The sequence below is a fragment of the Rhinatrema bivittatum genome, chromosome 13 (assembly GCF_901001135.1).
Source record: "Rhinatrema bivittatum chromosome 13, aRhiBiv1.1, whole genome shotgun sequence".
NCBI lineage: Eukaryota > Metazoa > Chordata > Amphibia > Gymnophiona > Rhinatrematidae > Rhinatrema > Rhinatrema bivittatum.
In genome coordinates this window covers 60,028,520-60,043,265 of record NC_042627.1, presented here as the reverse complement: position 1 = coordinate 60,043,265, position 14,746 = coordinate 60,028,520, and the positions used below count along the sequence as shown (strand labels likewise).

Here is a 14,746-nt window from a genome sequence, read left to right as displayed (position 1 = left end):
TATTCCCCTGTTACATGTAACTGCCTTTCCGCACCATAGTTCTAGTTTAAGTTTATTACGCACTCCTGTTTTATGTGAACCAGCATGATGTGACTGCTGTCTCGAATGCCGGTATATAAAAACCTAAATAAATAAAATAAAAAAATAAATGTACAGCATGCACACAGCCAACTTACCTCTTTTTTTTTTTTTTTTTTTCATTTTTCACCCAACTATACAATAAATAACAGATTTAAAGACAATTACTAGAACACCAACTTTGCTAAGGCCAAACCTTTCTAATCACACTCCTTAACTCCCCGCCCCCCGATACCATCTTAAGCATATCTCGGGTCTTCATTACTAGAGTTTAATCACTACAACCTGATCATCAAAGATACTATGGCTAGTTAAGTACCTTACTAATAACTCTTGAAGGAAGCTGTTGAATATGAGTCGCAGATCTCTAAAGAGATGTAAGAAAGAACTTTACTTGCCACATTCTCCAATTGTATAACACTGTGCAACAGGTTCCTCCAGTGCCAATAACATGGAGGGTTAGGATCTCTCCACCTCATCGAAATAGTCTTCTTCCCTGAAAGAAGTGCCTTTCTTAAGAAAATCTTTTATCTTATTTTCAATCGTTAGCCTAGACGTATCGAATAAAAAAATCATCTATTAGGTAGAATGACCCATATTCATATTAAAACATTTTTAATAGTTTGGTCTAGAAATCCCACACGTACGCGCATGACCAGAACACTTGCGGCAGGCTACCTTGCTCTACTTTACATTTCATGCATCTGTTCAGGTTTGACAATTTAGCTTTGCAGGCCCTGACTTGTGAAAAATAAGTTCCATGTAGAAATGTATATTGCATTTTTCTGAAAGACATACTCTCTGTCATTTCCTTAATTCTCTTGAAACAGTCTTCCAATTTTCCCCCAGATAAACTAATCCCTAATTACCTTCTCCGTTTTGCAGCCAGGATTTCAAAGGAATTATTTGAAATTGATCCTGGATCACTTTATACAACCCTAAAATAGCTAATCACCTTAAAGAATTTCTTTAACTTAATGATTAAGCTATGGCTCAATCCCTGCTTATTCAATACCTCAACTGTCCTGGATTCCCTGAATCACATGATATTAAACAGCTAGTGGCCGAAGAGGCTTTGGTGCCTCTAATCACTAGCATCATAGTCTCCAGTGAACCCCAATTCCAAGCCCAAATAGAACATTCCTTCACTTAATGATGACATATAGAAATGACATCAGGCCTCCTCCAGGGGTTTCTTCTGGCTTCTCCTTGCTTAGAGTTTTCTACCTATTTGGTTGGTGCCCTTTGCCCCTCATCTGCAGCCTTAAAGTGTTCTTGCCAATCTAGGTGGCTGCTTTGTGCTTCTCATGTCGTCTTAATGCCAGTCTTTCACGTGCTTTGACCCTCTATCATTGCCTAGGGGGATTTTCTGCCTCGTTTGGTGCTTTGTTCCTCCTCCATGGTGCCTTGAGCTATTCATGACACATTTGGTGCCGCTTTGCCTCTCTCATATAGCCTTTGGGGGTTCATGCCACTGTTGGTGCCTTTTTATCCAGTTTTGCAGTTCGGACCACTCTTACCGTTTTGCTCCTCTGATGGTGCCTGCAGAACTCTTCTACTTCTGGTGTCGTTTTACCCCATTGCAGATCCTTGGGCTCTTCATGCCACTTTTGCTGATATATTGACATAGTCTTGAAGCGTTGGCATGCCTTCACTCTTCTGATGATGTCTACCCATGTATTAAGATTATTTTAGATGTTAGTTTAGATTCCTGGAAGACATTGTACGTTAAGGTGGGGTTGAGATTGTATCAAAACAAATCATTATTTGATAAATGTGGAACAATATATATGGCATAGCTCAGCATAAAGATCATTAAGGCCTGAACCTGTAGCATTCTGTCCTTTGTTTTTCTTTTTAGACTGCATGGTACTAATGAGCTGACGATATGCAGGATACTCTGTTCTTTCTGCATTTTTTTCTAAAGAGATGGCTGGTGAAGGCCTGTGTTTGAACCTTTTGGGAGTCAGGCAGTACCAGGGCTTTAATTGACCATAGCTTAATGAACTACAGTTGGATATTGTCAGAGATGTGCGTGCAACTCAGAACACTTAACACTTGCAGACGCTGGATTAGAACCAGAAAAGTGAGGATATTAGGAATTGTATGTGGCAGTTCTTTGGATAGCCCATAGAGAGCGAGTAACTGGTTCTGGAATCCCTGTTGTACAGCCTTTCGTTTTTGAGAAGATACTTTCCTCATAGGCCTTCCTTTCTATGAGATTATTTCCTGTATAGACTTTTCTTTATTTCTATCTTTATTATTGTACTAACTATTCACCTTGATTAATCTATGTAATGCTTATTGTGATGCTGTGTGCTTATTACTGACATTCACTTTGATATTGTTTCTCTGCTGATTTTATACCATATTTTTTGTTATATTTAGTAAACTGAGTTTTGCTTTTACAGGATTGTGTGTATATGTTTGTTCTATGACATAATATAAAACCACTTTAGGCCACCTCTCACAATTTCATTAGAAATGATTAGAAAATCCCAATTTGGAAGCCCAAAATAGCCCGCATTGCTTCTCCCATTGACTATAATGGTAAAGGATAGCATACTAGTAGTAAACCCAGAAGGGGTCACACATCTAAGCTTCAAACTTGAGTTTAAAACAATTATAGCATCCATATCTAGATTTCATTAATTCCTTCCAAGACATGTGATAACACCTGAGGTCTTACAGTATATCTACAGCAGGGATGGGCAACTATGATCCTTAAGGGCTACAAACAAGTCTGGTTTTCAGGATTTATATATTAAATATTCATGAGAAACACCTGCATACATTTTAGTCTAAGAAACAAGTTAATCTGCATATTTTGGTTACCAAGAAACCCAAACCTATGGAGTTGCCTACTAGGGATGTGCATAGGGACTGCATATGTTACATTCAGTATTCGTATTCGTGGGGGGGGCAGATACATTGCATTCGGCATGGGGGGCCCCGATCCATTCATGCGTTCCATTCTTATTCGTTTCCAGGCTAAAATTTAATTAACTACAACCCCCCCCCCCCCCCGACTTACCAAAACTCCCTGGTGGTCCAGCAGGAGTCCGGGAACCATCTACTGCACTCGGGCTGTCGGCTGCCAGTATTCAAAATGGCGCTGATAACCTTTGCCCTTACTGTGTCACAGGGGCTATCGGCGCCATTTTGAATACCAGCAGCTGATGGCATGAGTGCAGTAGATGGCTCCCGGACCCCCGCTGGACCACCAGGGAGTTTTGGTAAGTCTTGGGGGGGGGGGGTTAGAGGGTGGGGGCTTTGTTTAAATTCGCTCCTTTAGACGGCCGAATAATTCGGTGAAGATTCGTTGTATTCGTGGGAATCGCGATACATTTTGTTTCCCCACGAATGCAACGAATATGGCCCTATACGTTGCGGATTGCCAATACGTTGCAAACGAATGCACACCCCTATTGCCTACCACTACTGATCTACAATGAAGTTCTTTAGAATTTTATACCCCAGTAGTTTTGGCTTTTTATCTGGTTACCATACAAGCAATCCAATATACTAAACTTTTTTTTGTAGCACAAGATGGGAGAAAATGTTTAGCACATTAAGCCAAAAGAAAATGCTTTTTAAGGACTGAATGGCCATCTGCAGGTAGCCACAGTCATCATGCAATGACAATGCCTAGTGGTCAAATTTAGAGCCCTCAATTACCGCGTTCTGGGAGCCCTGGTGCTTGGTTCCCAGTTGAGGACTGTTCCTAGAATGACTGAACTAAAAGGATGTTGGCAGAGGATATAAACAGGTGAAAAATCCCCAGGATAAAGCAAAAAAGAAACTACTGGGCTGTCAAGGAGTGTATATCAGGACCAGGACAAGGCATTTAGCCTTAAGTCAACGCAGAAGGGAATTCTGGTCCCAGGGCATTTCCTTAAGCAGGGGAATATGAGTAGGCCCAGGAGGCCCTGGGAATGAGGAGAAGGCAGCTCGTACTACGTTTCATTTAACACTGCTGAGGTAAGCACATTTTACTTTCTGTATCACACGGGAATAACTAATAGCGCCCGCAACATGCGTTTGCATGTTGCGGGCGCTATTAGTTTCGGGGGTGTTGGCCACACTTTTTCAACGCGCTATTACCCCTTACTGTATAAGGGGTAAAAATAGCGCGTTGAAAACGCGCGGCCAAACCGGGGCTAAAGGTGCGCTCAGCCGAGCGCACCATACTGTATCAGCCCGATTGTAAATAAAGCTGATTCGATGGAGAAAAGGCCAGAGTCCAGACTACTCGGTCCTCTGGGAAGCCTAAGACCACTTGCAAGTTAACACATGGGCCAAAAATCCAAAAAGAAAGATGGTGAACTCCGGTCCTCAATACTTTAATTTCTTTTCAGTGTTTTTATGAGAGTGTTAATGAGCTGAGGACCGTCTCTTTTTCACTTTTTTGGTTAACATGACGACACAGCGAGGATTAAACCTTTCACTTAAAAAAAAAAAAAAAAGACACAAGCCATGTACATTCAAAAGTTTTATTTGCATATCACAGTTCGTTTATGACTAATCTCCATATTCTGGAAATCCTGAAAGGTAGGCCTTTATGCAGGAGTTGAGTTGCCTTTCCCTGCCTCGGAATGCTGTAATTCCAGAATGAAGGAAGAGCCCAAGCGAGAGCCGCCAACACAAAACATTCAAAAAACTGGAACTTGGCTTTTGTCTGATAGCTGGATGGCAACAAAAGAGACCAGTGCTAAGATGTCCTGAGCTAGGTCTCATCTGCAGTGGCCCAAACTAAAACAATGCCCCTTTGACTAAATAAACTGTGCAGGCACAGCATGAGCACCAAAATGCGATAGAAGGTATCCAGTAGCGTACTTCGATTTTCATGCATGTGTACAGTGCTTTCCCTCTATGCATATTTCAAATTGCACTGGAAGTACCCATTCTTAGATTAAAATGTCTATCAAAAAAGGTAGTCTTGTAAACATTTCTACATCTTATTAAAACAATGAATGGTTCAGTCCTGTTGCTATGGCACCAGCCACATAGGTTGACTTGAATCATCGGGGCAGCTACTGGGAAAGGTAAATACGGAAGAGTCACTGGGGACCAAAGCATCCTTGTCGGTCATATAATCATTCCTCTTCAGATCTAAAAGAAAAAGAAAGAGGCCTTTATGTTAATTCCTTCATGGTATGTTCACCTGCTGCAGAAGACCATTCCCTTACGCAATGTAAAGAAAAGTGCTTCAAAATGTACTTCAGTCAAAGGAATTCCCAAAATGTAATGACCTGTACTTGATTCTTTGAAATAAGTGTGTTATCATGGAAACGTTATTGAATCAACAAAGTTAACGAGAAGAGAACGACTAACACCGGAGTAACTAGAATATAAAAATGGATGAATAGCACATCCTCTTTAAAAAAAAAAAAAAAAAAAAAAGACTGAGAGTAAGCGAAGATAGTTAAGTAGATCAAAAAAAACCTCCTTTTTTTTCAATTATATTTTTGGCATGGCAATTTTCTCCTGGGCTTTTTTGGACTTGCAACCAAACACCACTGGGCAATGGAACCTCGAGTGTGTGCCCTCCAGCTCTAGCCAGTAGGCACCACCATTGGGAACGGCTAGAACTCACTTCCTAGAAGCTGCCGCAGAATCCTCCGCCAGCCCGGGAAGTGAAAGCCAAGTCCAGGAACTGACCTGGGGCATCCGCATGGCACTGCCTCTGAGCCACCAGGCTGGACCTAACACAAAATCTCTTAAAGATCTTTGGATTTATGGTTCATTATATTTGAAAAATGTTCCCAGTGCTCAGGTTCCTCTTTACTTGAAGTGCCCACAATGATCTCATAACCATTTACGGTAATTACATCGCTGATTGGATGATTATATCATAGCAAATTAACAGGGTCATTTATCAAACCGTGTTAGGGCGTTTATCGCGCGCTTAGGGCCCTAATGTGCACAATAATAAAGCCATAACGCATGCGATAAATAATGCATCACAAGATGAGTATGGAAATGTAAGAAATGTAGTCAAAAGGGAAGAGTTTGGGCAGAGTTTATGAAAATGAGGGGTGTTTAATGTTGCGTGCGATAGCGGCCCTCAGCTATTCATTCATCCATTTCACGGAAGCCAGGATTAGTTGCTTTACTGACAACTGACCAATCCCCACTCAGAACTAAGTTTTGAATGGGGACTGGACCCTTCGCTGACTGTCACTATGCCTGGAACATTTTTTTTTAACTTGGCTGGAGGCAGGACATCAAGCCACTACAGCCTGCTACAAATCTGTTTTTCCAATATTCTGTAAGCTGGTGAGCAGCAAAGTTACCAGGATTCTTTATCTGAGTAACTTTAGCGGAGTATATTCAAAGGAAGATAAGTTCCCATGATAACCCAGTACACAATGTTCAGCAAGCTGGCGCGTGGCAAAGTTAAGTCTGGAATTTGAACATCACAAACCCTAACTGGCTAATGTGAATATTAAGCACTGGATTTTTCTGTTACTGTTCACATTATCCAGTTTTTTACTTTATCCATAACATATATGCTTCTTGCATTTTTCATGAACATTTTACAGTTTTGTTTTGTTTTTTTGGTGCACATCCTCCTTGTCGTTCTTATTCCTACTTTCTCTCATTTTTCCAAAAGACTAATTTTCCTATTCTGGTGCCTTGTATGCAATAACAGATAAAAGGGGCAGTGAGGAGAAAATCTAACCTCTTACCTGGAAGTTTAAGTTTCCTGCAACAGGAATTGCAGTGATGCTTTGCACGGAAGTTCTGGATTGCATCATCTCCCAAGTTTGCTGGACCAAACACCATATCATAAGATCTTTAGAAAAGAACAACAGAATGTGAATGAGAAAGAGAAGGTGCACAATGAGTACAGATGAAGTAAAATTTATTTCTATGATTCGTGAATGATTTCACTTTTCAGCAGAAGCAGAGCAGTAACTGAGTTTTAAAGGGCCATTTCTGAAATCAATGCTTCTTTTGAACAGAAATAGCAGTTTGCAATACTTTTGATTGGGACAGCATAAGAATAATCCAAAAATTATACTCAAGAGCCTCTGTGCCTCACATAGGTCCTTCCTTAAGAAAAAAACACTTCTCAAGAAGGTCACATCTAAAGAAGGGACTGATGTGATCCCAAGGCCTTCCATGCCCAGCCTTTTTCGCTAATTGTATCACACAACCTACAAAAAAAAAATCCATCTTTCTCTGGAGATGATGCAGCTGCTACCTCTCCCAGGGGAATACAGTACCATCTGCTAACACTTGCAATTACTACACAGTGTCTCAGGTTTTTCACCCTCGTCTCTAATGGAGTTGTTTTGATATGAACAGTAATTGTGCTGTTTTCCTAGAAACTTGAAGAATGTGGAGACTTCGAAACAGTGAGATTGAAATCCACCTTTTCCACTCTATTCCTGAAGATCAGAAATTACAGCTTTCTGTTCTCATTATTACATGAAGATCAGATCTGAATCAATTGAAACATGAAAGAAAAAAGAAAGAAAAGCTTCACCAGCAAGTTTGAAAAATTGCATTCACTCTCCAGGTATGACGACGGCAGAATGTGAAGATGGATCAGATACAACCGGGCCCTATTCATGACTTGAGTTGAAATTCTTATCTGAACATTCATTTATTCACACATTTATAATCCAAAAGGTCTATGCAGAATACAATAAAGCCACTCATAATATGCCAAGCAAAAACATATTCAAACAGAAAACCATAGTCAAGAGCCATTGCGGACAGCTGAGCATCAAACGAAAAAGCCCATTCCCGAAAGATATTCAACTGATGCCATTTGACATGAAAGTAACCAGCTCATCTTCTCCTTGACATGGAGTTGTATGGTCAACCTAACCGAGAGCCTTCGGATGTCAGATAGGGCAGAATCAGTCACACAAATTGCCCACTTTATGCTTTTCTGACACACAAAACCACTGCCCTACAGATTTCTGTGACAGCAGGAAGAAGAAGACATCTTTGCTGAATGCTTATGTTGGGCCAATGCCAGGTTTCACAACTTGCAAAAAATCCAAGAATAAGGCCAACTGTCATAGAAAGGTTCCATTACATGTCCATGTGCGAGTCCAGTTAAGCTCACCTCTTTTCCCCTGCCTTTATCACTGAAGGATCAGTCAAATTCTCACCAACACCTGCATAAAATTTTCAAAAAGCAAGAAGAAAATTATTATTAGCAGTAGTCGAATTACTTATTTGGAATTGCCAATTGCAAATGTAGACCCCCTCTGAGGTATCTGCTTTTACTTTATGCCAAGGGAGGAGAAACCACCATAGAAGAAATTGAGTTTGACCCCCGGGGAGTTTGAGACAATGTTCCCAAACTCCAGTACAACAAGCAGGCATCGCTAAAGGGCCCCTGATCAGCCAGACTCCTCCCTCCCTTCCCCAAGGACCCAACACAAAAAACCACACCAGAGGTTTACTGGCAGAGGATTACGAAATGGAAATTTTCAGTGAGGTAAAAACAGAGAACAACATGATGAAATGAGCATTGATTAGAAACCCAACAGTGTCACAAGATTCAAGCAATGTCACGTTGCATTAACCTCAACAATATTTAATCAGTTAACTTGAAAAATGCATTCAGCATTCTCAGTCTCTTTGCGTATTTCAGTCTGAGGTAACCCAAACTCTAAGCTGTGATCTCTGTGTGCAGAAAAAAAACCACCACCACTGGTGAGTCCCTTGCTGGTTGATCTTTAGACTAGACAAGCTACCAAATGATAGGGCATGCACACAGAGGCTGCCTTCCTCCTGTGGTGTGTTGTTCACAGTCCTGTCCCTCTCTCTCTGGCTTGCTAGGTTTTCTCAGTCAAATAAAATTGCCTCTGAGTTGTCAGACAGTCACTGTGCATGCAAATGGCAGGAGTGATCTTCTAAGGAGGTATTTTGCCGAGTTGTGCTTCTGGCTCTACAGGGGAAACGATTGCAACTCTCTGCAGACTCTAAATTCACTTATCTCAATATCCCGTGGTGGAAAGCTGCCTGGTTTTAGTTCTTGTGTCCAGTCTGTGCTGCTGCAGCTTCGAGCCTCCAACACCACCCTTTCTCTGGATCTTCAGAAACACAGATGAACTACTGTTGTATTTTTTTTCCCCAGAGCTGATAGAGAAGCAGGGACAAGCGTTTCTCCTTCTTTCTGCTCCCAGGGAAGATTCAAAAAACAAATCAGCCCAGGCTGCTTTGCCCCTAGTACACATTGGCTCAGGGATTCTCCAACTCCTATTGGCTCTGGGAGGTCAGCTGACTCATTGATCTCTGACCAGTCTCCCCACCCCCTTGCACCTGGACCCCAAGCCAGCTTTTTTTTTTTTTTTTATTCAAGCTGAGGTCACAACTCAGTCTCAATGCTTGTTAACCCTTTAATGGTAAGTTCTGCAGAGAGGCCTCTAGAGCTGCAAGCAGTTTTAACTCACAACACTTCCTGGAATCCTCTTCTCCTTCATGCCAAGGGCAGTTAGAGGCTGAGCATCGCAAGCTCAGAAACACTAGTTGAAGAGCCCAGTTTATAGTCCAGGTATAGCATAAGCTCAGGGAAGCAGGGCGGCAACTTTTTGAAACCCGGGTCACACATGGAAAGGAAGAGGATCACGGATGGGTGAGGAGGTTGGTCCGAGGTTCATATTCTATCTCTGCAAAATGACCTTGGTCTTGTCCTTATTGCTCAGTGTCTAGGTCTGCATAAATGTAAGCACGGAACAATATTGGTATGCACTAAGGACAGCACTTTCAGCATGACTTAGATTTCCTTTGGGGGTTCTCTTATTTTTGAAAGTAAATATAAAATTTAAAAAAAAAAAAATCTTCCTAACTGAATTCCACAAGCTTCACCCACTTCTGAGCCTCCTCTGTCTAACTAGTTCCTAATATCTCTTGCACTGCTAGTGTTTAACTTACTTCTCAGCTATCGATATGAAATTTATACCCAGGAAGTATAACTAAGGAGGAACAATGTGTTCCAGAAATGTTCCCCCAGTCTGAAATGGAGGATATGGACTATATCGAGGGCCTTGCAGTTCTAACGTATCAAATAGGAAAACTGTTCTCTGTATTGTAGCTTTTGAACAGGGTAACTGTTTAGTCACCATGTGGGAGGTTGGTAGCAGCAGTTTCTGTTGTGCCACCCTGGGAGGTGGTGCTTTCTAGCAGAGCTGCCAAGCTTGAAATACTACTGGAAACCAGAATTATAATATGTCACAGAAAAGCAACTCAGCATCTTATTTTATCATTACGCTGAACTTTTTGGATAATCTCTGTTAATCATAGACTGTACACGTGAGAATCAGTTAAAAGAGAAGCTGAATTAGCACAAGTTTTGAAACTTCTGAGTGGCAGGGCCGGCACATCCCAATAGGGGAACTTAGGCGATTGCCTAAGGGTGCCAGCCATTAGGGGGCAGCAAAGAGCAGCCATGTGGAGCACGTCCCACTCATGGCCTCTAGGAGTAGAGACTCGGCGAGCTGAGAGCGGAGCCTATCCCGCTCGTGGCTGAGAGGAGTAGAGACTCGGCGAGCTGTGAGCGGAGCCTATCCCGCTCGTGGCTGAGAGGAGTAGAGACTTGGCGAGCTGTGAGCGGAGCCTATCCCGTTCGTGGCTGAGAGGAGTAGAGACTTGGCGGGCCGCGAGCGGCGCCTCTGTTTGTGTTTGTGTGTGAGTGAGAGGGATTGTGTATGTACGAGAGAGCAATGGTATTAGTGAAAGTAAGGGAGGGGGGAACCTGTGTAAAGGTGTGTGTGTGAATGAGACAAGGAACCCAAGTGTGTGTAAGAGAAAGGGGCCTGTTTTGGGTCAGGGCCGGAGCTGGGACCTGGACCGGGGGGAGAGGGTGGGCGCATGGCAGAAGGTTCGCCTAGGGTGCCTAATACCTTTGCACCGGCCTTGATGAGCTGTAGTGCCAATCAGCAAAGCTTCAGTCCTGGCACTACTGCTCACAAGTTTCAAACTTGCCAATTCAAGCCCTTTTGGGGTCTTTTACAATATATGCACGTCTTTTCTGTTTAAAGAGAAAACCTTGCACTTCAGCCTGATTATATCAAATTGAGCAAAAGGTTTGGAAGCGGGTATTCTCTGTTTAGCAGATTGCTCAGAGTGGGATATCTCTGGGGCTGGACTTACATTAGATAAGGACTGCATTGATCCAAGGGTGCTTGAATTGTGAGCTAGAGTCTGTGGAAGTATAAATATTTCTCATTAGTCATGTGAAGTGAATTTATTAGAGGAAGCCCGGGCAAATGCACTTTACAGAGTTTTTCGTCGAAGAAGGAACTAGCAGATGACGCTACCCCAAGAGGAGCAGCACAAGCAATAGCCAACATTGTGACTGAGAGCGCCACCGTGTGGCAAAATGAGAAACTCCACCAGTACTTTATATGCCAAAATTTCTTTATCAGAATGACTTAAGGCAACTTACAATTAATTGGATACAGGTTAGCCAAAGATGCTGGCAATATTATGTGATATTCAATCCCATTCAACCTGACATAAATCGTTCACTCCTAAATATTGAGGAAAGTGCTATAAAATCAATCATTGGTCCCTGTCTTCAAGAAGCTGCCTTGCACATCTGTGACATCTCATAGGAAGGCCAGGTTTAAAACCAATACATGCCCTAGTACTTTTTGGAAAGGATGGCCAATCTCACCCTGCTCTGTGAACGATGTTATAAAACGATACGGTGGAAAACTTGGGTTCACTTTTGTGGTTCTTATTTTCACTTTAAAAAGACGGCTGCAGGAGACCATTAACCAACTGGAACTGCGTCATTAGTGTTCAGAATTACAGTAAGCGTGCTTCATAAGCTTCAGCTAAAACCTAGTCCTTAGCTAAGCTGAGCTGAGAATGGCAAGTCTGTGTGAAGCTAGAGGACTGCAGCTACAGGAGATGAATGAAAAGGAACCGTAATGATCGCTGATGTAAGACGGTGCGCTCAGTGGTGTGCACTTCACTCCCAATTTAACATGGAGTTCAGCCCTCAAAAAAGTGTGCACACAAACGTGAGTAAAGCTGTGCACACAAATTAGCGCTCTTCTATGCAAATCCCATGTTAATCAGGGCTTTAATTATTATTCCCCACTGCAGAGAGCTGCATAGGCTTAACTCATGTTTTCTTAGTGCTGGAAATGTAACTCCTGACCAGAGGAGGAGTAAAGTTGCAGGGGCTAGTGTTAGTCTCGGGTGCTGTGCCTGGAGATGGTGGTGCAGGGATCTCATACTCAGTATTTATGTGCATAAATTGTGTTTCATGTGCACAAAGCACAGTTTTGTGTGCACATTTTTGGATTAGCCTGCTTTTTGAAGCAGCTGATGTATTAGTAGATACCATTAGCTGAGTGCATTGGGAGTTAACGCTTTTTTCAGTAAAGAAAACCTGAAGTTCAGACCATGTATTTTTCCTTGTGTCTGATTGCATCGAGCTCTCTGAGATGCAAGATTTCAGGCCGTCTCCGAACAGCAATCTGTCGCATGAACTTAGGTGCACCTGGCTTCCTTAACTTCACGGGTATAATAAAGGTTTTTCTTCCAAATCAGGTTCAGTAGGGTTGCTCCGAGGTATGGATCACAAATAGTTTCTTCTCCACAGAGATGACAATGTTTTACTCAAAACTTTTTAGGTTGCAGCTTCTACCCCTTTTATTCCTTCTCTGTAATTCTTTTAGCTGCACTACCCCTTCCCCCATAAGAAAAGTTCAATTTTTTTTTTAAATTGCAGCATGATACATTGCAATTAAAGTTACATCAAATCAAACATCTCTCTCTCACACTCAGACACTTACACTCTTCCCCACCCTCATCATCTATTTGAAAACCTCTGCATTATTCAAGCAGCTTACAAGCGGCAAAGCGCAAATCACTTGTATTTCATTCTCTCCCACCGAGCAACCCCATTCCCACTTACTGGACAAGAAACAGCAGGAGCAGACGTAGTCGCCTCATCTTCCCTTGTCCCATAGTAATAAGAGACTTACCTTGGAGATCCAGCACCAGCAATTCCCCTCTCGTGTATTCATAAGTCCAGTGGCTGAACGCCAGCACGGCCTGCTCCAGGACACTCCCTGGCCTGCTTTCAGCCCCACAGTTGTTGTTGTACTTCCTAAACTCCCCAGCCATGCACTCTTCAATGGTAAACCACTCTCCCGCCGAGTGGCAGTACAAGAGGAAAACTTCCAAGAACCTTATCAGGGACAAAGACATGCTTATAAGATGCAAAAATAATAATAGACAGCTATGATGCCACTACTATCCAACAGTGAAATTATATTTCTGTCACTAAACTGGATTTCACAAGACGAAAATATAAACTAGCTAGTAGATACTGCTTCCTAGAAAGTTCTAGCTGTTCCTATATGGAAGACAAAGTATGTCTTCCAGATAGGAACTGTGTCATAAGTACTGAAATAAAAATTATTCTAATAATAATAATCAAGGCCCTCCCATCAACAAGTTTCCTGCAATTCCGCAACCACAGAATCCACTGGAAAGTTTGTCCCCTACAACAGACTCTCTCCTGTTCACAATTTTTATATTACAAATATCTATTTATTATTCTAGTTACTGAGTGAAGAGAAACAATAATTGAAATTGTGTGGAAAAATCAAGGAGTTTCTTCCAAGAAACAAACTTAGCATTCTTATAGACCTCCTCAGGCATTTATTTATTTATTTAATATTTTTATATACTGAACATTTTGTTTATCACTTCATGTCGGTTTACATTGTGACTAAGACCAGGTATACCAAACAGGATCATGCAAACATCTGTGATCTATGAGATAACCAGAGCCTGAGAATATTGGTGCATTTAGGTATCTCAAAGGAAATGGCAGGAATAAAAGAATTCAAAATTACGCTTCGTTTAATATGTGCATTCAACAAAGGTACTCATGACGTTTATCACGAAGTGAATGTAGACAGGTCAAGACAGTGGCCTTGGGTGTTTGCATTTAAATAGCAGTTAAGCATCCTCTCACCATCATCATTAGTGGGGATAATACTCAAAGGTGATTCAATGAGGTATGACATCATTAAATATAAATAAAATCGGTAAGTAATGGACATACTACAATTTAAAATATCAGAATCTAAAAGAAATGTTTTTCTTCCACTTGCATTGGAATTTCTCATTATTTTAAATAACAATATATGGTCAGATTTTAAACCGCAGACATGGCTACAGAATTTTTAAATTTTAGCTGCATAATCTACCCCAAGCTTCCTCAGAAATCTAGGAAGGTCTTGCTAATAATGATAAAACCATTAACAGTGGCCTTGTGGTTTGAGCAATGGGCTATGAATCAGGGCAGCCAGGGTTCCAATCCTGCTTCTCTCACTGATACTCCTGGTGAGCTTGGGCAAATCACTTTACCTCCCGTTGTCTGAGGTACCCATTTAGACTGTCAGATCTTTTGGGTAGGGACTTAACCTACCTGAAAAGATGCGTAAACCACTGTGAGCTAAAATTGGAAAGGCAGTCCAGAAGTATAAAATAATTATTATTATAAAATGCTTTGCACCCATAGGGCTGATTATAAAAAGCATTTACACAGGTAAGTGGGCTTTTGAAAATTGCTACAATATATGCCATTGAATTGTCCCTAGGATTTACTCGCATAAGTGCATGAATGGCTTTAGAAAATTGCTACGATAGTATGTTACATTTAGGCGCG

At 41.7% G+C, this 14,746-nt stretch overlaps 1 protein-coding gene across 1 annotated transcript in view; it reads right to left on the bottom strand.

Annotated features, from left to right (window-relative positions):
- Nucleotides 1–4,557: 4,557 nt before the first annotated feature.
- LOC115075156 (transient receptor potential cation channel subfamily M member 7-like) overlaps nucleotides 4,558–14,746 on the bottom strand; it is a 73,520-nt gene continuing 63,331 nt past the window's right edge. The window contains exons 36-39 of the mRNA XM_029575376.1: nucleotides 13,050–13,255; nucleotides 8,165–8,216; nucleotides 6,771–6,877; nucleotides 4,558–5,190 (exon numbers count right to left, since the gene is read on the bottom strand). Coding sequence (XP_029431236.1) covers nucleotides 5,069–5,190; nucleotides 6,771–6,877; nucleotides 8,165–8,216; nucleotides 13,050–13,255 — 487 coding nt within the window. The 3' untranslated portion in view covers nucleotides 4,558–5,068. The remainder of the gene's footprint in view (nucleotides 5,191–6,770; nucleotides 6,878–8,164; nucleotides 8,217–13,049; nucleotides 13,256–14,746) is intronic.